The sequence below is a fragment of the Saccostrea cucullata genome, unplaced genomic scaffold, assembly GCF_032062105.1.
Source record: "Saccostrea cucullata isolate Sc308-1 unplaced genomic scaffold, CSIRO_AGI_Scuc_v1 ctg634, whole genome shotgun sequence".
NCBI lineage: Eukaryota > Metazoa > Mollusca > Bivalvia > Ostreida > Ostreidae > Saccostrea > Saccostrea cuccullata.
The window spans coordinates 202,270-227,958 of NW_026932503.1; the positions used below are offsets into that span (position 1 = coordinate 202,270).

The 25,689-nt window shown below is 35.3% G+C and overlaps 2 protein-coding genes and 1 long non-coding RNA gene across 13 annotated transcripts in view; all 3 read right to left on the reverse strand.

Moving 5' to 3' along the window:
• Window positions 1-6,185, reverse strand: LOC134235298 (uncharacterized). The gene is made up of 4 exons (XM_062717419.1): window positions 5,733-6,185; window positions 5,312-5,616; window positions 5,077-5,161; window positions 1-188 (listed from the first exon to the last, which is right to left on the reverse strand). The coding sequence occupies exons 1-3, from the start codon at window positions 6,044-6,046 to the stop codon at window positions 5,145-5,147; spliced, it is 636 nt and encodes a 211-aa protein (XP_062573403.1). The 5' UTR covers window positions 6,047-6,185; the 3' UTR covers window positions 1-188; window positions 5,077-5,144.
• A 185-nt stretch (window positions 6,186-6,370) lies between these two features.
• LOC134235299 (uncharacterized) lies at window positions 6,371-7,789 on the reverse strand. The gene is made up of 3 exons (XR_009985375.1): window positions 7,259-7,789; window positions 6,870-6,951; window positions 6,371-6,608 (listed from the first exon to the last, which is right to left on the reverse strand). It is a non-coding gene; the product is annotated as an uncharacterized LOC134235299 (long non-coding RNA).
• Window positions 7,790-20,997: 13,208 nt separating this feature from the next.
• Window positions 20,998-25,689, reverse strand: part of LOC134235301 (kinesin-like protein KIF28) — a 29,517-nt gene continuing 24,825 nt past the window's right edge. For 2 of the 11 annotated variants that reach the window (XM_062717424.1, XM_062717426.1), the window contains 3 exons: window positions 23,267-23,431; window positions 22,597-22,797; window positions 20,998-21,561 (listed from right to left, as the gene is read on the reverse strand). In XM_062717424.1, coding sequence (XP_062573408.1) covers window positions 21,472-21,561; window positions 22,597-22,797; window positions 23,267-23,431 — 456 coding nt within the window. In that variant the 3' untranslated portion in view covers window positions 20,998-21,471. The other 9 variants (XM_062717429.1, XM_062717431.1, XM_062717430.1 and 6 more) reach the window with 5 other exon arrangements.

The following is a 25,689-nucleotide window of genomic DNA, read 5'->3' on the forward strand; positions in this document are numbered from 1 at the left end:
TATTTTTATAAACATTTTTATTATTCCAAATCATTTTACAATGGATATTTCCAATGAGTCCAATGAAGTGTTCTTTAAACCAAGTGATGAAAATCATTCTACCATGAATGATAGTGACCCAGAAATCACCCCTGTTGACCGCAGCATCTCTGCTGGTGCTGGAGAAGGTGTCCAATTACCAGTTGACCCTACCAAAAATATTACTAAAGCTTTAGTAAATGAATTTAAAGAAATGCAATGTGAATTGACCAAGCAATTCAGAAATATGTGTGATGAAACCAACAGAAATATGTTTAAGGTGCAATTTCAAATTACCAGAGATGTAAATCAAATGAAAAATGATTTTGATGAACAACTCTCAAATATGAAACAAAGAATAGGGGAAATCCAACAGAAGGTTGAATCAGAAAATTCCAAACCCCAGTCTTCTCCTGTCAGTCCCCAGGTACCTTTCAATCAAAATGCATTGAATCCTTCTCCAATTTCCTACCCAGAAATTTCCACTGAACAGCCCTTACCACACCATCATAACCAAGTTGGGGGATTTCCACAAACCAAACCACAATGTTTTGATGGGTCTGAGGACCTAGATGAATATTTAGCCCAATTTGAAATTTTGTGTGAATTAAATAGGTGGGATTATCATCAAAAATCATTACACCTAGCAAGCTCCTTAAAAGGCAATGCCCGTGCCACCCTTAGTGAGTTGTCCAGTACAGAGAGACGTGACTATAGCCATTTAGTCAAAGCCCTTACAACACGTTTTGGATCCCATGGCAGAGCCGAGATTTATCGTGCTCAACTCCAAACTAGAGTAAGAAATAAAGATGAATCAATCTCTGAACTTGCCCAGTCTATTAAAAAGTTAACGAGACTCGCGTACCCTGAAGCACCATCCTCACTTACCAAGATTCTCGCTAGGGACCATTTTATTGATTCCATTCCTGACAGTGACATTAGACTGAGAATCAGAGAAGCCAATCCAAATGACATTGACGAGGCAGAGGCCCAAGCCATTAGACTGGAGACACACCGTTTAGCAGACAGACAACGAGGTTCAAACCGACCAGTTAGATTTGTCAATGAAAAACCAAACAAGACCAATGACTGTGATTCATTAGACCTTATTAGAAAAGGTTTTTCAGAAGTTAAAAACGAGATAGGATCTCTAACCAGGGAGATCAGAAAATTAGTAAATGTCAACTCACAACCCCAATACGGAAACCCTTACCAAAACCAAAATGAACAAAGACCTGTTCAATCCAAATGGAAACCAAATAACAAATACTTTAACAACAACGGACAAAACCAAAGACCTGACACAAGAAATCAACAGAATCCGGGAAACGAAATGAGGTCGCATCTGGGGGCCTCAGATCGACTTCCTCAAAATGGCCCTCAACAGTGTTAGTAAATGAAACCATGTCCGGGGATGAGGGATTGTTCATTGCTGCCAAAGTGCAGGATACCCCTATGTCATTATTAGTGGACACTGGAGCCAGTGTTACCATTTTGAGCGTAAAATCTTTTAAATCCATAAATCCCTCCAAACACACAAAAATTACCCCGGTCAATACAAAATTGGTTACTGCAACTGGAACCACTTCCTCTTTCATTGGTCAGACTCGAGTTGAAATACAAATTGACCAGCACAAATTTTACCATGACGTCCTTGTGGCTGACATAAATAATGATGTCATCCTTGGTATAGATTTTCTGACCGCCAACAAATGTGATGTGCTATTAAGCAAAAGTTGTCTTGATGTGCAAGGCGATAAAATTCCATGCTTCAGATACTCTAATGAAGTACCTGCCTGTTGCAGAATTACTGTGACAGAAAATGTTGTTGTTCCCCCTGGAACTGAAATGATAGTTCCTGGTAGATCCACTGGTCATGTCAACAAATGTGCTGCCCTATTGGAGCCAACCAATACTTTTGTTGAAAAACAAGGTCTTATGATTGCTAGGTCTTTAGTAAATCCTAGTAAAGGTATTGTACCACTGCGAATACTAAACTTGCAAGATGAGCCTTGCAAAATTTACAAAAATACCATTGCCGCCACCTGTGAACCAGTCAATGACAGTGACATACAAGAAAAACCAAATACTAAAAATTTCCACAATGTGTGTATGTCCAAACTTGAAACAAAAATCCCTGATCTGCCTTCCCATTTGAAAGATTTGTACACCAGAAGTACTGCAAAATTACACGAGAGTGAGTGTGCCTCCCTGAGAAATCTTTTAATAGAATATCAAGATATATTCTCCAAATCTGACAAAGATATAGGTCACACCAATATTATAGAACATACCATTGATACTGGAAATGTCCATCCCATACGACAAAGACCCCGTCGAGTGCCCTTATCAAAAATGGCTGAAGCCGAAGCTGAAATAAAGAGTATGGCTGATCAAGGTGTCATTGAACCATCCACTAGCCCATGGTCTTCAAACATCGTCCTTGTTAAAAAGAAAGACAACACCTTAAGATTTTGTGTCGACTTCCGTCAACTCAACGACATTACTAAGAAAGATTCTCACCCCTTGCCCAGAATTGATGATACCCTAGATGCCCTTTCTGGTGCCGAATTCTACAGTACTCTTGATTTAAAGTCCGGGTACTGGCAAGTTGGTATTTCTGAGGCAGACCGCCCAAAAACAGCATTTTCATTCCCAGGCGGAGGACTTTGGCAGTTTACTGTCATGGCCTTTGGCCTATGCAATGCGCCAGCCACATTCGAAAGACTCATGGAGAAAGTTCTCAATGGCCTCTCCTGGAAAGTGTGCCTAGTGTACCTAGATGATATTGTTGTATTTTCCAAAGATTTTCAAGGACAATTACAAAACTTGAGAAAAGTTTTTGAGAGACTTAAATGTGCCAATTTAAAATTAAGTCCCAAAAAGTGTTGCTTATTTCAGAGTAAAGTGTCTTTCCTTGGACATATTGTTAGTAAAGATGGTGTGTCTACTGACCCCGACAAAGTCAAGGCAGTTCAAGAGTGGCCAGTCCCCAAATCTGTAAAAGATGTCAGAAGTTTCCTAGGTTTAACTTCTTATTACAGGCGTTTCATCCACCATTATGCTGAAAAAGCCAAACCCTTACACCGCCTTACTGAAAAGAACAAGCAATTTATTTGGTCTGAAGATTGTCAGAATTCCTTTGAAATCTTAAAAGCTGCCCTTGTCCAGGCACCCATCCTAGCATACCCTTCCCAGAATGACCATTTCATCTTAGACACTGATGCTAGTAATTATGGTATGGGAGCAGTGCTATCCCAAATACAGAATGGATGTGAAAAAGTTGTTTGTTACTTTAGTAAAGCATTTAGTGGTCCCCAAAGGAAATATTGTGTGACTAGAAGGGAACTTCTTGCCATTGTCCTTTCAATTAAACATTTTCACCATTACCTATATGGTAGGAAATTTACTGTAAGAACTGACCATGGAGCCTTAAGGTGGCTGCTGAATTTTAAAAACCCTGAAGGTCAGATGGCCAGATGGCTAGAGATTTTGTCATCCTACGATTTTGAAATTGTCCACAGAGCTGGTAGATCCCATCAAAATGCAGATTCCCTTTCCAGACATCCATGCTTTAGCACCAAGTGTAAACACTGCCAACAAACCGAAAGGAAAGAGACCGACTTTATTTCCATGGACCCTGAATCTCAACTAGAGGAACCCCACAATGTTACTGTACAAAACAGTGTACTCAACGTTACTACCCGTGCAAAGAAAAAGTTAAATAAAGAACCTGGTTCCCAAGAAACCATTGACCAAACAGTACCAATTCCACATGAAAAATTGGTTGAATTTCAAAATAATGACCCAAATTTGAGCCTTATACTAGAATGGAAAAAGAATTCCCAAAAACCAAACTGGCAAGATGTAGCCTCATACAATGACATTGTCAAATATTATTGGCAAAGATGGGAATCCCTCCTTATTCAAAACGACGTCCTTTATTATAAATGGGAGTCGGACAGTGGAAAAGATGTTATTCTAAAATTAGTAGTGCCCCAAGAGTTAAAGGCCCTTGTTCTGGAACATTTACATAATAGTGTCATAGGAGGACACTTGGGAATTAAGAAAACCTTGTCTAAAGTTCAGGCCAGATATTTCTGGTTTCATCTGAGAAGTGATGTTAAAAATTGGTGTTCCAAATGTGATAGTTGTGCCTCTAAGAAGAATCCCCAGAAGAAATACAAAGCCCCTTTAAAAACATATAATGTTGGTGCTCCATTTGAGAGAATTGCCATTGATATTCTAGGACCTTTACCCCGTACCAAACAAGGAAATAAATATTTACTTGTTGTGGGAGATTATTTTTCAAAATGGTTGGAAGCTATTCCACTGAGAAACCAGGAAGCTACAACTGTAGCAAGCAAACTAGTTGAAAGAATAATATCCATATTTGGTGTACCCCTTTCCATCCACTCAGACCAAGGTTCGAACTTTGAGTCTGAGGTCTTCCAAGAACTTTGTAAACTATTAGGAATTACCAAAACCCGTACAACCCCATTACGGCCTCAATCTGATGGCATGGTCGAAAGAGCCAATAGAACCATAGAAAACATGTTGTCATCATTTGTTTCTGAAAATCAGAACGACTGGGATGAGTACATATATTTACTCATGTTGGCCTATCGTTCATCAGAACATGAGTCAACAGGTTTTTCCCCTTATCAAATGGTTTTTGCCACCCAGCCAACCTTACCAATAGACCTAATTTTAGGAAGACCTGAGACCAATGACCACCAAATTTTTCATTCTGACCATATAGAACAGTTAAGACAAAAACTAGACAAAATACATGACTTTGCCAGACAGCATTTAAACCTTTCATCTAAGAACATGAAAAGGAGATATGACAACCAAAGTAGTGCCCACATTTATAATATAGGGGATACCGTTTGGTTATATAATCCTATTAGAACAAAAGGGAGATGCCCAAAACTCCAGAGACCCTGGGTTGGTCCTTTCACAATTACCCATAAAATTAATGATATCCTTTTCAGAATTCAAAGGTCCCCCCATTCAAAACCCAAAGTTGTACACCACGACAGGTTAAAACCTTACCTGGGAGATAGTGTTCCCACCTGGTTCAAACCATAGCTGGATTTCTTTGCCTTTACCTTTGCCTTCCATTATTCATCCATTTCACCTATATTTGATACAAAAGTTTATAATCATCACCAAAATATTTCTGTTGAAAGTAATCCTGTTCCAAAATTACCATTTGATTAAATAAATAAAGATATACATTTATAGAAATGTATAGCAAGATTGACCTTTATACTTACGATTTTCATACCTTTTATTTCCAGAATATCTGCATGTACCAGTGCGGCATATGTACAGATTTTGAGTTTGAAAAACGTTTTCAATGTGAGCGCCATTTGGTTGAGCAGCATAGTGGTTATGGATACAAATGCAGCCAGTGCAAGCAGGTGTACAATCGGCCTGAAAACCATAAGTCTAAGTGTCCTGGAGCCACCTTCTCCCCCGTCAATCGCAAGACTGGACAATTCACTGCGGCTGATGAACAGGACCTGACCATCTTCAGAAAAAACCTCTCCTCCCTCATAAACCGGGTACCCCGTGTTATCACAGTCACACCTGAAGAAAAGAACAGACGTTCGAAGGAAAATAGGATCAAGTCTCACATTAAAAACAAATCAGCCAACTCATCTACAAAGCCTCTGAAGCAGAAAGACCAGAATCGTCACACCTACCAGCCGTTAACAGAGCCAATATCTCCAGGGCCATTTCCATCACCAGCTAAGATCCAGAAGCTGTCCACCCAAGCATCTGCACCTCTTCCATCAAGTGCCACCAGTAAGGCTGCGCCCCTACTACCATCTGCCCTGGCTGCACCTCTTCCATCAAGTGCCACCAGTAAGGCTGCGCCCCTACTACCATCTGCCCTGGCTGCGCCTCTTCCATCAACTGCCACCAGTAAATCTGCTCCAGCTACCAACACCAAATCTGCTACAACTGCCACCAGTAAATCTGCTCCAGTTCCGTCCACTTCGGAGGCTTCCAACATCAAGAAACCTGTATACCATCCTACACCAGTGACTCCAGCATCTCCATCAACATCATCCTCTTCATCAACATCCTCATCTTCATCCTCCTCATCATCATCATCCAAGTCTTCGGCAGCCTTGTCCGTGCATGTAAATCCGGCTGAATTAGACCTCTTCCCGGATGACTCGTCCACACAGTATAGTGTAAATTGTCCTGATGCCCCTGCCTACTCTCCAACGCCAAAAGAACTGATTCGTCTGCAGGGTATGGCCCAATCACAAAAACAGAGAATTTATCTGAATGTCGGTGGAACCAAGTTCGAAACGAGTGCACCTACATTACAGGCTGACCCAAGCTCCCTGCTGGCTCGGATGATCCTCCCATCATCTCCACTGAAACCCTATGCCGTTGACAATATTTACACCTACTTCATCGACCGAGATCCAAAACTATTTATTTTCATCCTGAATTATCTCCGTCATGGAGCTGAGCTCCCACTGAACTGTCTTCCATCTGATCCTTCCCTTCTGTTTTGCCTCCAGAGGGAAGCCCAGTTCTTTTGTCTTCAGGAGTTCGAGAACCTTTTACAAATGAAGATTGATGCGCTCAGTGAGAATAAGTGAGGAATAACTATTGATATTATGTGATATTGTAAACATTATTGATCTTCATTAACATTATGAGGATGTTAATATGATATATTGTTGTTGATAATTTTATTAACTTGTTGAAAGTATATATTGTATTTAATTGTTAATTATTTTATTGTTATATGTTGTAGTACATGGTATCGTTTTATCATTTCATTTTCATACATTGTAAATAATCATACTTTGCTTTACCATTCATACCAACTGTTGCCATAAACACCATGTCTCCAACCATCCATGCCTTCTTCTTTGTTTTCATTTGAGGACAAATGTTCTGAAAGAAGGGGGATAATGTTATGAATTTAGGTGGGCCTGTACCTTGTGCCAACCATAGTTATTACTTATGATTATTATTTTACCTTAGCATGGATATTTACACATTACTACGGAGTGTAGATACGATATTTCAAGTGATTATTTGTGTTTATGCCAATTTATTGATAATCTATTAGCTTTGATTGAAAGCGAAAGTAGAAACATGCCGTTTCACAAGGACTGAATGTGTTGTTCACATTCGTTCGGGATGTTGTTCTCGACCCTTGTGGCATAAAATATGTGTCATTACGCACAGTAGTGCTTACCTGTGTTTATTTCATGTTTTACCATCCACCATAAGCGATATTTTATCCATAATCCATGTTTACAGCCCTAATGTGCTTCGATTTCCCTCCGTATTTGATTACTTCGGCTTGAAGTTTCGCACGCGCTACCTTGTTTGTTAGACGCTCGCTGATTGGATAATGACGTAACTCTTCTGTGTTTATAAACAGAGAGGCCCGTTGAAGGTACCAGTTTGGGATTTACATTTGTCGGATATAGATTGTGATTACGGAGCCTTAGAATGGCCCAGAAGGTGTTATTTAATAACCCATCCAAATTACAGAAGGTGACTATTTAATTGTAATAGTGTGCACCTTCTCCAGTTACCAGAGTTTCCCTTATATACTCCTGACATATATTTGTTTACATTAGCAACGTCTGCTACCGCCCCTTCATTTCCATATCGTTGCACCTTCGCTTCCAGAGTGGTGCACCTTCCATTTTTACACCTTCCCAAAGTATCCTGGAGGTTCCAAAGATCGCGTTTGTTTTATGTACTTTTATACAATAAATTATTACATGTTTCTTTTATACAAAGACTTTCTCTTGTTTTGTTGACTGTCTAAAGGTACAGAGCCCACGTATTATTATGGAAAACGAAAAGCTGTAGAGTTATTTATACCGGGTCTATTACAAATATTTAAGGCACGGCAGATCCAAAAAAAATACTTGCCGGTGGAGAGCTGCAAATTTTGTCCTATGCTTGGCACCCAGGGCCAGTGGGCAGGGAGGGATCTTTTTCGTGCCAACACCTACAGCGACACGGGACCTCGGTTTATACGGTTTCCTCCAAAGGACCGGTCTCCGCGTCCCACAGTGGGATTCGAACCCACGACATAAGGATTGACTCCTTACTTCGCGACTCTAGAGCAGACGCTCTGACCACTGCGCCACGCGGGCGACTCGGTTCTGTTGAAACTTATCAAACAGCTTACTCGTATTAATTAATGATACAGCATATAATGTTTAAATGGTGTCACGGGTCTCCAATCTCAGGGAATGATAACTAAACACAATTCCTCAATGAAGGTTCACATATTTATTACTTGACAATTACGATGGAACGTGAAACTGATGATAAATGAAGTATAAACGAACGAACAAAGGTGACCAGTCTCGATAACAATTAAGGCACTAAGATTTCGTAAGGAATTTCTTAGATAAACTGCTAATGATTTCTCGCAGGAGAACATCCACATTATCGTCAAGATTAAAAAGGAATAGTCCGTGCATAAGTATATCTACCAGGACTCACAAATGCGTACATACCTACCACACCCCAAACATACTGGTTCTACCACTCACAGGATAATAATAGACCACAAGACAATCACGTGACAACCAAATACTCACGTGACACGGAACACCGGACAAACAAGAATACAATGAATGACCAGGTATGAATGAATGATTGAATGAAAGGAATTTACTACAGCTATCTTATTTACTACATTAACTTACTAGACTAGCTGTACTAAATAATTATACTAAACAAAATAAAAAAACAAGTAATTGTCACCCTGTGACATTCTCCCCCTCTTTAATAAAATGTCTCCTGACATTTCTTAAAGAGAATACTTACTCTACTATAACTTATCTACAACTAACGTAAGTCTTACCAACACTAACTAAGTAATTTTGAAATAATAAGACTTAATAACTAATCATAAAATTATGAACTACAATATACTCTATACATGATAATTAACTAAGTCACTTAAGTGAAATCTTAAGTTAAATCATGGTAGTTCTATCCAAGATGAACATAAAAACAACACATTAAATCTATATACACACTAAAACTACAGTTGTATCCTAATTACCTGTGACGTTCTCCCCAATTATACATATCAAACTTGTGTCTCTATGGGAGATACCCACGAACCATACCTATCAGGAACTTTCTTGGATCTGGTTGACCTGCGGGGCTCTGTTACCATATTAGTTGGAATGGATGGTTCCGTGCGGGTTAACGTTGTATTTTCTCTAGTTGATGCCTTTCTAGTTGATGGTTCCGTGCGCATTAACCTTGTATTTTCCCTTGTTGATGCCTCTCTAGTTGATGGTGAGATCAATGTGGATGGCCTTGACCTGTCTGAAATACTAGAAATACCCTGCTTAGGTTTAACTCTTTTCTGCCTTACCAAAATTTCATCATCTGATGATTCTGACTCTGTCTCTGATTCTGCTACCTCCTGCTCTGGTACTGCCTCCGGGGCCCTGTTATCTGAATGTTATCTAAATTGGAAGATTTTGTAATGCACATAAAAGGTAATAAAAGGTTCCTATGCAATATTCGAATTTTACCTGAAACCTCATTTTTGACTCTATAAACAGGGATGTTTGAAAGACTGTTCAATTACCGAATAAGGATCTCTCTCCCATTTATCTGCTAATTTTGATCTCCCAGAAAATACTAATGTTCTTACTAATACTCTATCTCCAACCTCTAACTTTTCAAAACGGACCTGCCTGGCAAAACTCTGTTTATACCTTTCATTGTTTCTGCCGATGTTACCTCTTGCCATTTTGTATGCGTAATTAAATCTTTTCTTAAGCTTCTGAGCATAGTTCTCCCGACTTCTTGTCTTTTGTGGTGAATCTTCCAAACCAAGATAGGCATCGATTGCTAATCTAGGGTTCCACCCAAACATTGGGAAATGCGGCGAGAATCCCGTTGTCTCATGCTTTGTTGAATTGTATGCGTTGACTAAAGGTAAAACGTAAGTTTTGCAATCATGCTTTTGTTCATTGTCTAACATCCCTAACATCTTCTCTGTTTCATATATGTACACTGAAGATAAATTTTCACAAATTTTCACCACACAAAGCACTTTTTCCTCTGAAAATCGCTTACTTGTAGTACATATAGAATTCAATGGCCTGGCCACTTTCAAGTTCAACAGTTCAATGTCGTTCAAAGACGTCTTGGTATTCAGCCTGGTTCCTAAGTTGTCCAAGTTAAACCAGCGTTGGGCGCCATTGTCACGGGTCTCCCATCTCAGGGAATGATAACTAAACACAATTCCTCAATGAAGGTTCACATATTTATTACTTGACAATTACGATGGAACGTGAAACTGATGATAAATGAAGTACAAAGGAACAAACGAACGAACGAAGGTGACCAGTCTCGATAACAATTAAGGCGCTAAGATTCCATAAGGAATTTCTTAGATTACTGCTGACATAGATTTCTCGCAGGAGAACATCCAAATTATCGTCAAGATTAAAAAGGAATAGTCCGTGCATAAGTATATATACCAGGACTCACACATGCGTACATAACTACCACACCCCAAACATACTGGTTCTTCCACTCACAGGATAATAATAGACCACAAGACAATCACGTGACAACCAAATACTCACGTGACACGGAACACCGGACAAACAAGAATACAATGAATGACCAGGTATGAATGAATGAATGAAAGGAATTTACTACAGCTATCTTATTTACTACATTAACTTACTAGACTAGCTGTCCTAAATAATTATTCTAAACAAAATAAAAAAAAACAAGTAATTTCATTGAATGAAATGCTGACTGACGTTTTTCATACCAATTGTTAGTCCATTATTTATACACTGAATTGACGACGGATTTTTCCCGTTATTTCCTGATTATGACAACGATCACACGGTGGGTGTGACCGGTCGGCAGGGGATGCTCACTCCTCCATGGCACCTGACCCCACCTCTGATGTTTCGGAGGTCCGTGTTTGCTCTGCTCTTATTTTGTATATTGTTTAATGGACGTTGAGATTGAATACTGTTCGTTATTTCCATATCCTTCTTTCATCCTGTGACTTCGCGACTCTAGAGCAGACGCTCTGACCACTGCGCCACACGGGCGACTCGGTTCTGTTGAAACTTATCAAACAGCTTACTCGTATTAATTAATGATACAGCAGATAATGTTTAAATGGGATAAAACAAATTTTCTTCTTGATAAGTTGCAAAGAATCTTTATAGACAATTCGTTCATGCAATTTTTCTACTTAATGGCATTTTTGGGATGATACAGACGACAGTGTAAAATAAAAAGAATTAACATTTATTTCATACAGGTGAAAAGAAAGATTGGTATTACCCAACTTCTCATCAAAATAAAACTATTGATGAAATCGATTTTGTCGAGGCCGAAGTTCGAGTGAAAATGTGGCAACAAAAGGACATGCCTCCAAGATATGACTCTGGATTCGTATACACGATGACTTCAAGGAACTTAAGTAAAGGAGCAGGTACATTGAAAACAAAAGAATATTAAACTTGTAGGCTTTTATTACGTCACTTCAGGTCATTAAGTAGGTACTTTTTAAGTAAGATTTTAAAATATTATTGAAATGCGACCATTAAGAATGATTCGAAATAATACTAAGCCATAATGAATTTATATCATTTTCAATAAAATTCAAAAACTTAAACTAAGAATACTTTATTACTTAAAGGGGCATGGACACAGTTTCAACTGAATTTTTTTATACCAATTTTAATTTTTACAGTTCCTAACTAAGGCAATTCTAATGATCACAAAAATTCAAACATCATTTGTTGATTTACAAAGGAGATACAGGACTGAGAATTCTTCATAATGTAAACAAGGCTCGTGCCTTGTTTTTGTTTGCATTTAGAAAAGATCATATTTATAACAAAACAAGATTCAGCAAATCATTAGAAAATGTCTAATTGTATTTAGAATTAACTTCTTTATTGAAAAAAAAATCTGCTTTGACGAACATATATCAGCATGGTTAACCTATGTAAACAAAAAGATGGCTCGGGCCTTGTTTACATAACAAAGGTTTGGAGCTCTAAATCTGTCTTGTATCTCAACAACTGAAATTCAAAAATTTGCTGATCATTAGAAATACCTTAGTTAAGTATTTGTAAACATTTTTTTAAAAATGGTATAAACTAGGAGACTTATTGTTCACAGAACAATAAGAGGTCTTTCCACCTTCTTTGAATTTTAAATTTGTTTTATATCGGACTACTAAAAATTAAATTCCAAGAAAAAGAAACCAAAACTCCCTTAAAGCATAGAAAAAATGAAAATTAAAAAAAAAAATGAATGACCTTGACCTTTGACCTTGAAAAATATTCAAGGTCAAAGGTCAAGGGTCACAATGCAGTTGTCCCCATGCTTCTATGATTTATAGTTTTCAAGTTATAAGGTTTAATAGTAAGTACAAAAAACTTAAAGGGCAATAACTCATATAAGGGGTCATCAGATCCATTTGCACTTATACAGTGAAGTTAGGCCTAAAGACCCTTAAGACATTAGTGAAGGTTTAATGTCTCTACAGTCTACGGTTTCGGAGGAGTAGTGATAACAAGGTTTTCCGCAGAAGGGGCAATAACTTTTGAAAGGGTTAATATTAGGGGACAAGAGTGAAATCTTTGAAACAGTTTTAAGAGTACATATTAATGATGCATAGACATTAAGTATATGTTTAAAGACAAAAGAGATATAAAAAGAGCTAAATTTCTCATTTTTGGAATGACCTTGACCTTTGACCTTTACATGAATTTGAAGGACAAAGGTCAATGAATCATATGCAGTTGGTCCCATGTCTCTACGACTTGTTGTTTTGAAAATTTTTAATTTTTTGTTAAATTCAAAAAGTTTCAGGGGCAATAACTCATTGAAGGGGTCACCGAATGCTTTCGCAATGAATAGATTGAAGAGTCCCCTTAATTAGTCGAAGACATTGGTGAAGGTTTCATACCTCTACGGTTTACGGTTACAGAGGAGTAGCGATAACAAGCATTTCTTGTGAAAGGGGCAATAACTTCAAAAGGGGTCAAGGTTCTTTTACGCAGGGTGAACTGCAATAATCTTTTAAAGAGTACATTCTTATGGACTATAAATCTCTTCGATACATCTTGAAACTCAAAATCACACGGCGGAAAAATAATAATAATGGAAAAGAAGAAACAGAAGGAAATCAATAGGTCTTTCCACAGAAAGGTGGAAAGACCTAAAAAGTGTCCAGGTCCCTTTAAACACATTTTAAAAACCTCTCCCTTATGCGAAAAATGAACTTCAACAAATTGAAATATTTTTCTTAGTTGTGACTTACTTAGAAGTGCCAGTCAAGATGCATCCAGATATTGTGGTAGTACAAGCTGAACCAGTGAATCCGTTTTCTAGGATGCCTGGATTGATTTCAGAAGGAAACGGTATTTATGGGTAGCGATAAAAGAATTCTTTGTAAACGAATATTTTATCAATGATTATTTTCAAAATGTCAGACAATACAACGATTTTTCACTTAATTTCCTCTTTTTTAAGGAATGAATTAAATAGCAATCCAATTTATACTGTATAACCTGGGATGCGGACAGTTAACGCTTTACAAACCGCGATGCTGTTTATAAATAGCGTAAACTGCTCCAACCCAAGTTACAGCTGTATTATTATTTGGATTTCTATTTTATTCATTCCTTATAACTTATTTTTCAATCATTAAGTATAGAAAACAAGACAATAACTCACTTAAAACGTCTTCAAATTGTTCATATTTTAAATGTAACGTCCAGCGAATTGATACATTTTTGACACAAGTAATTCTGACGTAGGAAAACCAAGGTTTTACAATTTATATTAATTTCTTTATCCAATCAAATGACGCGTTGCAACCAAAATAAAATTATATCCAATTGCTTCTTATTAGTATACCGGTATCTTTCTATCCACAGGGATGCCTGCATGTCTTAGATGTGGTTTACAAACTGGAAGTCTGACGTTTGCATTCAATGCTTCTCATGTCCGCCTATGGGTTAAGTCCTTATGTAAGATTTAATACATATATTGTGTACTTTTCTTTTTTTGGGGGGGGGGGGGGGATCTGTAACAGATTTATCAATATTTTAAAAATATAATAATTATTATGTTTAGATCCAATAATAAGTGCAATGGACGGATGGGGAAGAAACGAGTATTATCATTTTGGGACATATGCAGTTAGAGTCAGAATCCTTGCCTGGACGCTTGACAATGCAGTAAACTCGAGTGGAATGACAACAAAGATTGGAGAACATACAAACACAACCCCAAAATTGGTCTTTCCAAGTGAAACTGTCACAAAAGATTTACTTGTGCAGGTTTTGGTATGTTGTGGCCATGTTGTCTGTAGATTTCTCATACTAGTACCTTTATGCTCTTATTTAATCAAAGCAGACAAACTGTTGTACAACACAATGATCTTTAGATATTTTGCTTTACAGCAAAGCTGTTGACCGGTCTTTGCTTTAAAATGATAAAAGTTATCATATGTTTTTAAAAGGAGATACACAAAAAGTTGTAAAAGCTTATGAAATCCTATTCGTGATGTCCTCTTCTTCGAGAAACTCTGAAAAATTTTACATTTCATCGATATTAGCGTAAATTCCAGAAATTGCTTGCAGCTATTACAGATTTCCTTTTGTATAGATTTTTATGCCCTCGGATCGATAGATGGGGGCTTATATTGTTTTTGTCCTGTCTGTCTGCCTGTTTATCTGTTTGTCTGTTTACCTGTTTGTCTGTTGTTAACTTTAACCTTCGCAATAATTTTTTAACCTTGAGAGATAGAGACTTCATATCTGGTATGCATACTCCACTAATTAAGTTCTTTCGAAATAACACCAAGGTCAATGACCTTGTGACCTTGAATATGACCTATATGATCAAAATAGCTTTTTTCGAACTTTCGCCATAACTTTTGAACCATAAGAGATATAGACCTCATATTTGATGTGCATGCTCCACTCCTTATTTTCTTTAAAATGAAATCAAGGTCAATGGCCTTGTGATTTTTACTGTGACCTATCTGCTAAAAATAGCTTTTTTGAATTTTGTTGCAGCTGGGCTCATAGTGTTTTACACAATCCACATCTTGTTTTTTTTTTTATCAAAACAATATTTTTGTTGTTGTTTTATTTGGACCTAAGCTTCAGATTACGTGGTATATCATCCACTTTTTTTATGTAAAGTATTCATTGAATACACCTTCTAATATTTTTGTTGTTGTTTTATTTGGATTTGAGAATACGTTTACGTCTGGAGAGTGAAACCTACCAGGATGTCTTACGTGTTCGATATTGATTCTCCATGGGGAAGTGGACGACAAAGACAACAAACAAACGACGTGGAAATCGAGATTCGTGTGATTGGATGGATAAAGAAAGATTTGCAGATAAAGTGTAATTAACATATCTATAACAATTAATATAAATAAATAATAAATACGAAAAGGACCAAACACCTACATACTCTATTTTTCAAATTATACTTTTCACTATTTTTTATTATTCTTATTTAGACATTTTTTCACTAGTATAATTCTTAAGGACTAATTATTTACACAGCTAATTGTAATGTGACACGCAAAAGTATGGATCGTCTCAGCTGCTTTTAATGGCCTTGGATGTGAATAGCATTCAGTTTGTAATGATACTTCTTCATTCTTATCTTTAGGCTTTTATATGTTTTCATATCATAATGGCACCTGACGGTTTGTCCCTAAGCTTATCTTCTGATGCTCTTATTTTTGCTGACAGTTTGAATAAAAATTTATTCTGATTGTTCTTGATTACTCGGTAAATGAAAGTACTAATAATCTGACATTTAATTTTCATGTTTTTTTTTCATTTCTTTGAAAGATATATGTGAGTTTAAAAAAAATGACATTATTCATTAGTACGTTAGTTATTTCACATTTCTGGTTGACATGTGTACATTGAATGAATAGCTTTCTTAGAGAACATGTACCAACTTTCAGTGGATTATGATTCCGACCCAATCTTGAAAAAATTTGAAAGCTAATACACATGTCTTGTTCATTATTAAAACAAAATCAATATAAGCCATTGTATACAAAAATAATTAAGCTTAACTTGTTTTAGCGACTGATTTTGTTTTCAAATGAAAAGTTCATATTTCAAAGTATCATGCCTCAGTAATCATAATTTTTTTTGTAATTAGGCTTATGAAAAACACGAATTTCAATTGCCCTCTGTAATACCGTATCACAAAATAATTGAAAAATTCTCACGATACCAAAGAGAAAGATTTCTAGCTTTTCTTAATATTGAAAGAACAACTAAAAATTAAATAGGTACATTGGTTGTAACTTTAAAAGATCTATATGTAGAGTTTTTAAGATATTTCGTATATTACGAATAAGGAATTTCTAAAAAAAAAATTAAAGTTTTAACAAAAAGACCCAGTAAGGTCGCTGTTAAGGCAACTTTCCAACAAAAATTTTTTTTTTTTTTGCAGCCCAAAAGTGTCTTTAGAAATAATTTTCATCGCTCTTCAAACCTATGAATAAGTGAAACTATGAATAAGTGGAAGTTGATTGATAGAACTCGGTGTCTTCGTAAACATAATTCGTCTTCATTTTATTGAAAAAGCAGCTGTCAGTGATATCACAAAGCCTGGACTTTAATCTATCTTGGAATGGAAGTAATAATTTCTTATTTTTATGTGAAAGTGTTCCTAGTAACTTTCCAGACACAAATTCAAGTAAAAGTAAACCACGAATTTTAAAGAAAGAATTGTTAGTATTTAAAGTCACTGTAATTTAAATCCTTCTTCTTCTTATTTCAGCTAAAAGAAGATGCATGTGTCCTTGTAATAAGGTTCATGCAGCAAAGTACACAAGCACCAAAGAAGAAACATTAACTAAAGAAATTGTGAAGATGAAAAAAGAACTTATGGTTTTAAAAAATGAAACATCTGTTGCCATGAGAAGGAAGATTAGTGTAAAAGATTCACGACCGTCTGCCGCAGCTTCCGGTGCTGTTTGGGTGATATTTCTGTTAGCTATGGTTGGTTTCATCGTTATTCCGGATGTGATATCAGGGGTTAGATATATACTTCCGGTGCTCTTTAAGTGACATTTCTGTTAGCTATGGTTGGTGTAACGTTGTTCCGAATATGATTTCATTGTCAAATACAAATTTTCATGTTTAAAAATCGCGAGACAGTGAAAAATATTCAACAACATCAACGAAATTCATTGGATGAAAAACGCTAATAGAACTGACAACTGTATATAAATGTATTTGATTAACGAAAAACGATAAAGTTGGTTTGGTCTTTTGTCCCTTGTGACGACTGAATTTTGCTTTAAACCGAATGCACACATTTGTAGGAAAACAGATCCTGAACGTGATCATGAAGAAATGGGGTTCTCTCTCTCTCTCTCTCTCTCTCTCTCTCTCTCTCTCTCTCTCTCTCTCTCTCTCTCTCTCTCTCTCTCTCGTAAATTAGAATGAATGAAAATAGGGTGAAGATATCAAAATATACCTCATAATTTCCGTTAACAGCACCAATATAATTGTTATCAGATATCTAGGAAGAGTGCTTGTAACCACTCCCTTTATTTGTGAGTTGAACGGAGTAACGATTAGACAACATACCATACTAAGTGTAAATATAATTGTGTACTAATTATTATGAAGTTATATATGTACATGTAAGTTAGAATATTACCCAAGGGTAGGTAATATCAGAAAAAAAGTCATTACTACGACCAAAGAAATGATTAAATGCTCAATAAACAGTAGTCCATTGTTTACTGCTGTAATGTCAACTTACCTGTCAGTAGACTGTCTCGGGGGAAACTGACCGTACTACGCGATATTGCGCGTGTTTTACCGACTGGGAGTCATAAACACTATGTGTAATGATCGTGGAGATATACTCGTGTATAAAGGCATGGAAAAATTGAGGATATCTGGTTAATCATATAGTTTAGATGATAGTTTCCATTCAGTTCAAATCAGTAAAACTTCAAATAATTGTTAAAATATAGTATATGTATGGAGTTTTTATTTAAAGATCAATTAGATTAATATATGAATGAAAATTATATACATTTATTGTTAATTCAGCTTAGCAATATACTAGTATGAGCATGTAGTCAGTCGAATCCAAGGTCACTGCAAGAAATTTCTTTTCTCATCAAAAGTTCCTTAATAAATTATGCTTTATAAGAATATAAAATATTTAATACAATTGTTTGGCCATATTTATACTGAATTTGCTACGGATTTTATTTCGTTTTTTTTCTCGGACCACGACAAAGAACAAACGTGTGACCGATCGGCAGGGGATGATCACTCTTTCTTGACACCTGATCCTACCTCTGATACTTTTTGAGGTCCGTGTTGCCCGGATAGCATGTTTGCTATGCACAATAAGCCCAGTCAAACTGTTCATCATATTGCTACAGAAATTTACCTCTGCGAAATACGCGCAGTCATATTGCACCTTACCAGGGCACGAACAATTTTGCATTGCAGATTAAGCGCAGTTGCGTAAGCAATGAGAACTTACAGAATAAACACAGTACGTCAAACTTAACGTTGCTGTGTCATTGAATTGCCAATTTTACTTTGCAGAAACTTTATATTTTAAAGTGCAGCCAAACTGATCATTGAAATGACATCAGGAATTTGGCTTCGCCGATTAAGTGAAGTCAAGTTGTCATTTGCAATATGTCATCAGTCATTTCACTTTAAAGAATGAGTGGTCAAATTATTCATTGCGATATCATTACAAAATTAATCTTGCAGACTGTTATTTTACACACATAGTAATAGAAATGGCCGCTTGATATTAGAAAAGGTGCAGTTTAATTGTGAACTGTAGTGCAAACCGCCATTTCATTTTGCATAAGCAGAGTCGAATGTTTCACTGCGATGTACATCAGCAATTTTACTCTGCAGAAAAAAAGCACCCATACTGTTCATTTCAATTTGGCTTTGCAGGACACGAGTACCCGCAGTCAAATTGTTAATGGCAATACTGTAGCCCAATTAATCTTTCAAAATATTAGTACAGACAAACCGTTTATTGCAAAACGAGCGGCCCATTACAATGCAATTTTTACATTGCAGAATAAGTGCAGTCAAATTGTTCGGTGCAATGTCTTTGTAATTTCCCTTCGCATCCTTTCACATAAGCAATATTTTTCTGTTCCTTCAAAAGTTCTAGTCGCTTGATATTCTTAATCCTTTTATATAATGCTGAACATACTTAAACATGGCATTCAAAATACTGTTCATCAATTGATAAATGATTTTTTTTTATCTTTCAGTATAGTTACAAAAGAAAAGGTTTGTGAAGAGGTGCAAAATTTTCACTGAAACTCATATATTTAAGGTGAAAAAAAAAATAGATATTAAAGCAACAAATGGACGAAAACCATCTCATATCACACCAATTAATGACCATGATTACTAGTTGTGTGTAACAGAGCATCCGAATTAACACATGCAAATCTAAACGAGGTTTGTTTGGTATTATATTGATTTATCAATGTTGATGAAATTGATAATATTCGTTAAATTATAAAAATGTTCAAATGTTGATTTGACAACAAAATCAATAAGAAACATTGCAACAGATAACATTGGGGGAAAATATTTGGGGAATATTTAAGTTATACAACATCCGAAATGAATAATTGGTTTTACAAGTAAAATGGCGCATTACGCATCAAGAAGGTTCTGTTTTTGTTTTGATGCTACAACCATGCTTTTTTTCATTGAAAGCTGTCGATTTTAATTTTCAAAATATAATACATATGGCACGCCAAATTCGCAAAAATGAGCTGGACATAGTTTCACGGTTGATAAACTAGGTTTATTGACTGTAAACTATAGTTTACTAACCGTGAACTATGTTCACAATTCGTTAACTATAGTTTTCATCTGTAAAACTACATTTTACGGTTGTTAACTATAGTTTACGAATGCTAATCTAAGTTTCTCTGTCTGTAATAAAACGTTAACAGTAGAATTTGTTGATAAACATTGATTCACGTCTGTAAACTATAATTTACAATCGTGAACTATAGTTAAGGGTTGTTAATCATAGTTTCACAAATCGTGAAACTCTATTTATCAGATCCTTAACTATAGTTTAAGAGTTGTAAACCATAGTTTACAAATCGTGAAACTGTATTTATCAGATTATCTAATTTTTGCAATCGCAAATGATTGTTTTCAGTGTTAAGTATAGTTTACGGTTCTGAAACATAGATTATCGGGTTAACTTTGGTTTAGAAATGTAAAATATAGATTAACCTTGTTAACTATAGTTTACAGTCCGTAAACTATAGTTTACAACCGATAAACCTAGTTTATCGACCGTGAAACTAAGTTTAGCTCATTTTCATGAATTTGGCGTGCCATAAATACATTTAGTTGTGATACTACCAGTTATCTGTAATATCAAAGTTTTGAAAAATCCCTCTAAAAATATTTTTTCTTATTTGAAGAATAAAATCACATTCAGTTTGCAAATTATGCAGTTATTCCCTCACCATTCCATTGAAATATGCAAACAAGACTCGCGTTTTTTCTTTGTTACTATGCTTCCTATGAAATCTAGTCCTGCACTTTTTAAAAAAGAAAGTTACCTAGGATGTGAAGTTACAAATTAAACGCAGCTATAATAAGTAATGCATTGCAGTGGAATGGAAAATTTGGCTTTGCAGGTCAGTCAAATTGTTAATTGGAAAACAAACCTTGCAGTTGAACGGTCCATTGCAAAGAAGTTTTACACTACAGAAAAGGTGCAGTCATATTGATCAGTACATATGCCATTGCGTTTCTCTTACATCATTTAACATCAGCAATTTGACTTTACCTTCCTTCGAAAGTTCTAATTGATATTCTTAACCTTCTCATATACAATGAAACATTCAAAAAAGTGTTCGTGAATTAATAAACTGATTTATTTATCTTTCAGTATATTTACAAAAGAAAAGTTTTGTAAAGAGATGAAAATTATATATTTAAAGTGAATAAAATAAATCAAGATATTTAAGCAACAAAATGGACGGAAACCATCGCATATAACACCAATAATTGATCATGATTATTAGTTGTGTGTAATAACAGAGTATCCGAATTAACGTACGCTCATCTGAACGAGTATTGTATGATATCACATAATTGATGAAATATATTTAAAACACATGTTCAGATGCTGACTTGTCAATGAAAACAGTAAGAAGTATTGCAAAAGATAACATTGCACGGGGCCTTTTCTTAGGAAAAAAGTGACATTCCCCTTTATATCACAGATATTCTTAATACAATAACTCTCGGCAAACAATATAACAGAATAGGATTATACAAAGTCATAAATGTAACAGTTTGAGAAAGATATTTAGGTTCCACCCTATCACTGCAAGACACATGCAGAACTTTCCGTTTTGTTGTTTTCAGCAGAACTTGGGCGCTTTCCGTTCGACGTTGGTGCTTTTTTGTTTGCCTAATTAAACGAAACATGAAATCAAATTAAAATTCTTCGGATACAATTTGATTAACTGAAAATCACACGAAATCGTCATTTTATTTCTACATTCACAAGACTAGTGTGCACACTGTTCAAAATGAAAATTTCAAATCTAGATGCACAAACGTGTTGCAAAATATCTACTGAAATGAAAAAAAATAAACAAAATAAATATATAACAAAAGATTCTGTTTAATTTTATAATATATATCTACGTAGAATCTATAAAATTATAAAACATATGTTCATAAAACAAAATTATTGAACTGAATTATATATTGTGATTATATTCAGATGAACGTTATTGTTATGTGCTGATAATACGTTGTAACCACATTTGCATGCATGCATTTCCGAGATATATATAATTGGTTACATTTTCATGCTATAGAGAGGTTGTCATGCCAACAGTAGATGCCAAAACTGACAAGCAAGATGTCCGCGCATTGGTTACAACGACATAAAGAACATAAAAGTCGTTTTTCCGACTTTTCAAACTTTTCAAACGAAGTTTAATTGGTCTCTCTCCTTCAAAGGAGTTTGGACGATTTCTGATTGGTTCCCCGATTTTGTTGTTGAATCACTTATTCAGGATTTGTTGTCTGAATATGAATTTAGTTCATCCTACTTCGGGAATCATAGGAATGGAATTTTGCAATGTGCAAGTTTTTCTCAGAAAACCGAACATCATATCAAGTTCCCTTTGACACACTTCGATATTGAATATTGAAACTCTTCAAAACAATCTGAGAACTAAATTAAAACAAAAGAACACAAAAATACAAGAAAAAAAGAAAAACTTGGAAATTGACAAACTAATGGCCACCACAAACTAAAACTATTAAAAATGAAAATCAGAAAAAGTGCTTCGAATTTTTTTCCCAAAGTAGTTGGAGTTTTTTGTCTCAATGGGATGCTGTCTCGAATTATTTCGTTATAAAATAAAAACAAAAAATAAGCTATAGGGAAACAAGCAAAAATCTTAGGGGGAGGGCAGGAATATCGACTCACTGAATACTCGCTTATTGCATTTCGCGCCGGTTTAATAACCTCTCTCTTGGTGTTTAAATCAGAGAGAAGAGCTGTCCTTTTGCCGTTTTGTGTAAACCCCTTATTGCGGTCCTCAGAGCCTGGGTTCATATACGGTGCCAAGTCTACAGAGCCAAATGAATCTTGGTCTCCCTGACTCTCGTCTTTCTCTTCTATCACAGACTGTGGAAAAAGTACAAATATACAGCCTCGATTTGGTTTTAAAAAGAGTCGTCATTATTTTGATAAAATTAATTGAGTTAGCTTTAATCTAATACATGTAATCACTAATCATTTTCTTCTGGGGGAAAAGGGAATATTAGGATGAATTTTTTCTATTACTTCAAGATCCCCTATCCATATTTTGGTGAATGCTAAGAATATTGTTAAAATTTAATATTACACTAATTACAATTATAACATTTCACTCTTAAAAAAGGCACATGAAGAAAGAGCAAGAAAATGACTGAAAAAAGGAAAATACAACATTTGTGGACAACAAAAATCTAGAAACTCATGCAAAAAATCTTTTAACATTTCTGACCTAAACTTAGGGATTACGAGTACAACGAAAAGAGGGTAGTGAATCATAAAAAGCTTTAAAACGCATTCTTTGTGCGTGCGCCATTCCGGAAGTGACGCCTAATCTTACATCAGTTTTGGCTTTGGTTAGTTGCAGATCCGGGTAATGGTGCTTGGATACTTTATGGTAGTCAACAACGCCGTTATTTAAGCTGGCCTCCTGTGCCAATTCGTGTTCATTTTCATCAAAGACAAATAAACTTATCGTATCCCCGTCCCCGACATGTTTGCCATCCTGGAAAAAGCAGACGACACAATCAAAGAGACCCAAAGTTTCCTCATCCAACTAGTACTATAACGACCAGGACTAATAACGTGAACCCTTAATCCACGTTTCCATGGCCCTTTTCCCATTCCAGCTATGCTAAAAACAGTTATAAAAAACCAAAAAGATTGGGTAACAGTTTTTTTATGTAGGCTGAGAGGATGAAGGAAATAAATTATAAAGAGATGGGAAGCCTTCTACATTTTACATAACCCACTTACCTGGAAATGCATGCATTATAGTTATAAACTATAGAATAATGTTGCTGAACATGCTAGTAAATAGTCGGGTGAAAATGATAGAAAACTGAAACTCAACACAGAATTACTGCAAGCTATAACTTGCACCATTTCTGAACCGTTTTTCTATTAAACTCAATAATTCAACCACTGTCTGTTTTATATAATTTATGTTAGGCTTAGTTGTTAAGTATAGTTTCCTGTTTTGTCAAGAGTTTCAGAACCTGTGTTGAGTTTCAGTTTAGAAAAAAGTCAAGATATGTGAAATATAGGAATTGGTAACGTCTTTTGTGAGCTTACGCTTTTCTCCATGGCCATTTGCCTCACGTACTTTTGCCCTTGCAAAACCTGTTTGAATATTTACATTTGAGAAAAAGTTAACAAATTCTATTGATAATCATATGGCGATCTTACGCTTTTCTCCATGGCCATTTGCCTCACATACTTTTGTTCTTGAAAAACCTATTTGAATATTTGGTAAAGCTTAACAAGTTCTACATGTAATGATAAGCTCCAAAAAGCTAAGGCCCCAAGACGCACTGCACTGCTCGCTCAAGATGACATTGTGAATGATACCCTGTCAATGATCTGAATGACGTGCATTTTGTGATTTGCAAAATGATATGATGTAAGATGGGGATTCCTTCTGAAGCAAACAGCTTGAAAGCACCGTTTGTTCAATTATTAGTCAAGCCACCTAGTTTAAATATTTTTGTGAACTAGAAAGATTAGTAATATGTATTCTTAGGATTATTATGAAATATTATGCATTTAATATTAAAATCATGTGATGAATATTATTTAAATTCATGAAAAATTGATATTGGATGGATGTGAAATGCGATGATTTTATTTTACATGTATATGTTAGTTTAAAGCAAAATCCAGCACCAAACACATCTATTTAGGCAGATTGTGAGAGAAATTGCTTTTTCAAATTTTTTTAAACCTTTGACAGCATGCTAGGGTCCATTGTTTTTTGCCTTTGTAATTCAGGAGCCTCTTTTTGTAAATGTAACATCTGCATCAAAACATTAATAGTTCATTTTTCAAAAATACATGATTTTAAAAGTTAAAGACACAGTTTTACAATTTTTCTTTCCTTAAAATTTTATTATGTTAATTAAGAGAGAGAAATCTATGATGAGGTTAAAAATGTGTAATACAAAAAAGGTGTTATAGATAAAATACAAGGCATAAAGTATTTGAGTAGAAAGTGGATTTGTGATTGATCAATATATTTGTACTGTCTGTTTTGATCTTCTTATCATTTTTTCCAGATAATAGTGATAGCTCATACTTGCTCTAGAATTTTTAAGCAGATCTTGTGCAAGAGATGTAAGCAGAGGTAATGAAAGATCTTTTTATAATCAATATCTACTTTCAACATATGGACTTGGATTTATATAGGCCTTTTCAGGAATAGTCCAAGGCAACATTGGGATTTGACCTTGCAACATTGACAAAATCCAACAAGAAATATAAGTTAAATCACTTAAATGTAAATAATTTACAAAACAAAATCTGAACTGTCAACTTAAAAATTCTCAAAATTATCTTGGAACTTTAAATCTTAAATATAAAGAGGACTCTGCTCAAGTTACCATGCAACAAAAGCTAATGGGAATTAGTAAATATATGTTACATATAGTTGGATTTTGTTATTGCTAAAGCTAATGATAACATTGATCTGATTTTCAAATCTGATTTTAAAAACTATAAAAAAAATTCTTCATAATAATATTTATAAGAAAATAAAGGCTTATATTAAATATCACTTGTTATTATTCAACTCCATTCAGTGTTACACAACTGTACATATTTCTGTAAAAGCACCATGCAATAAAGCATCAGTTACGTTAAAAAAAGTGAGTCCTTTTTCAATAATACAAATCTCTCTCTCTCTCTCTCTCTCTCTCTCTCTCTCTCTCTCTCTCTCTCTCTCTCTCTCCTGATCAATTATTGTCATTGTTAATTATGCAAAGAAGT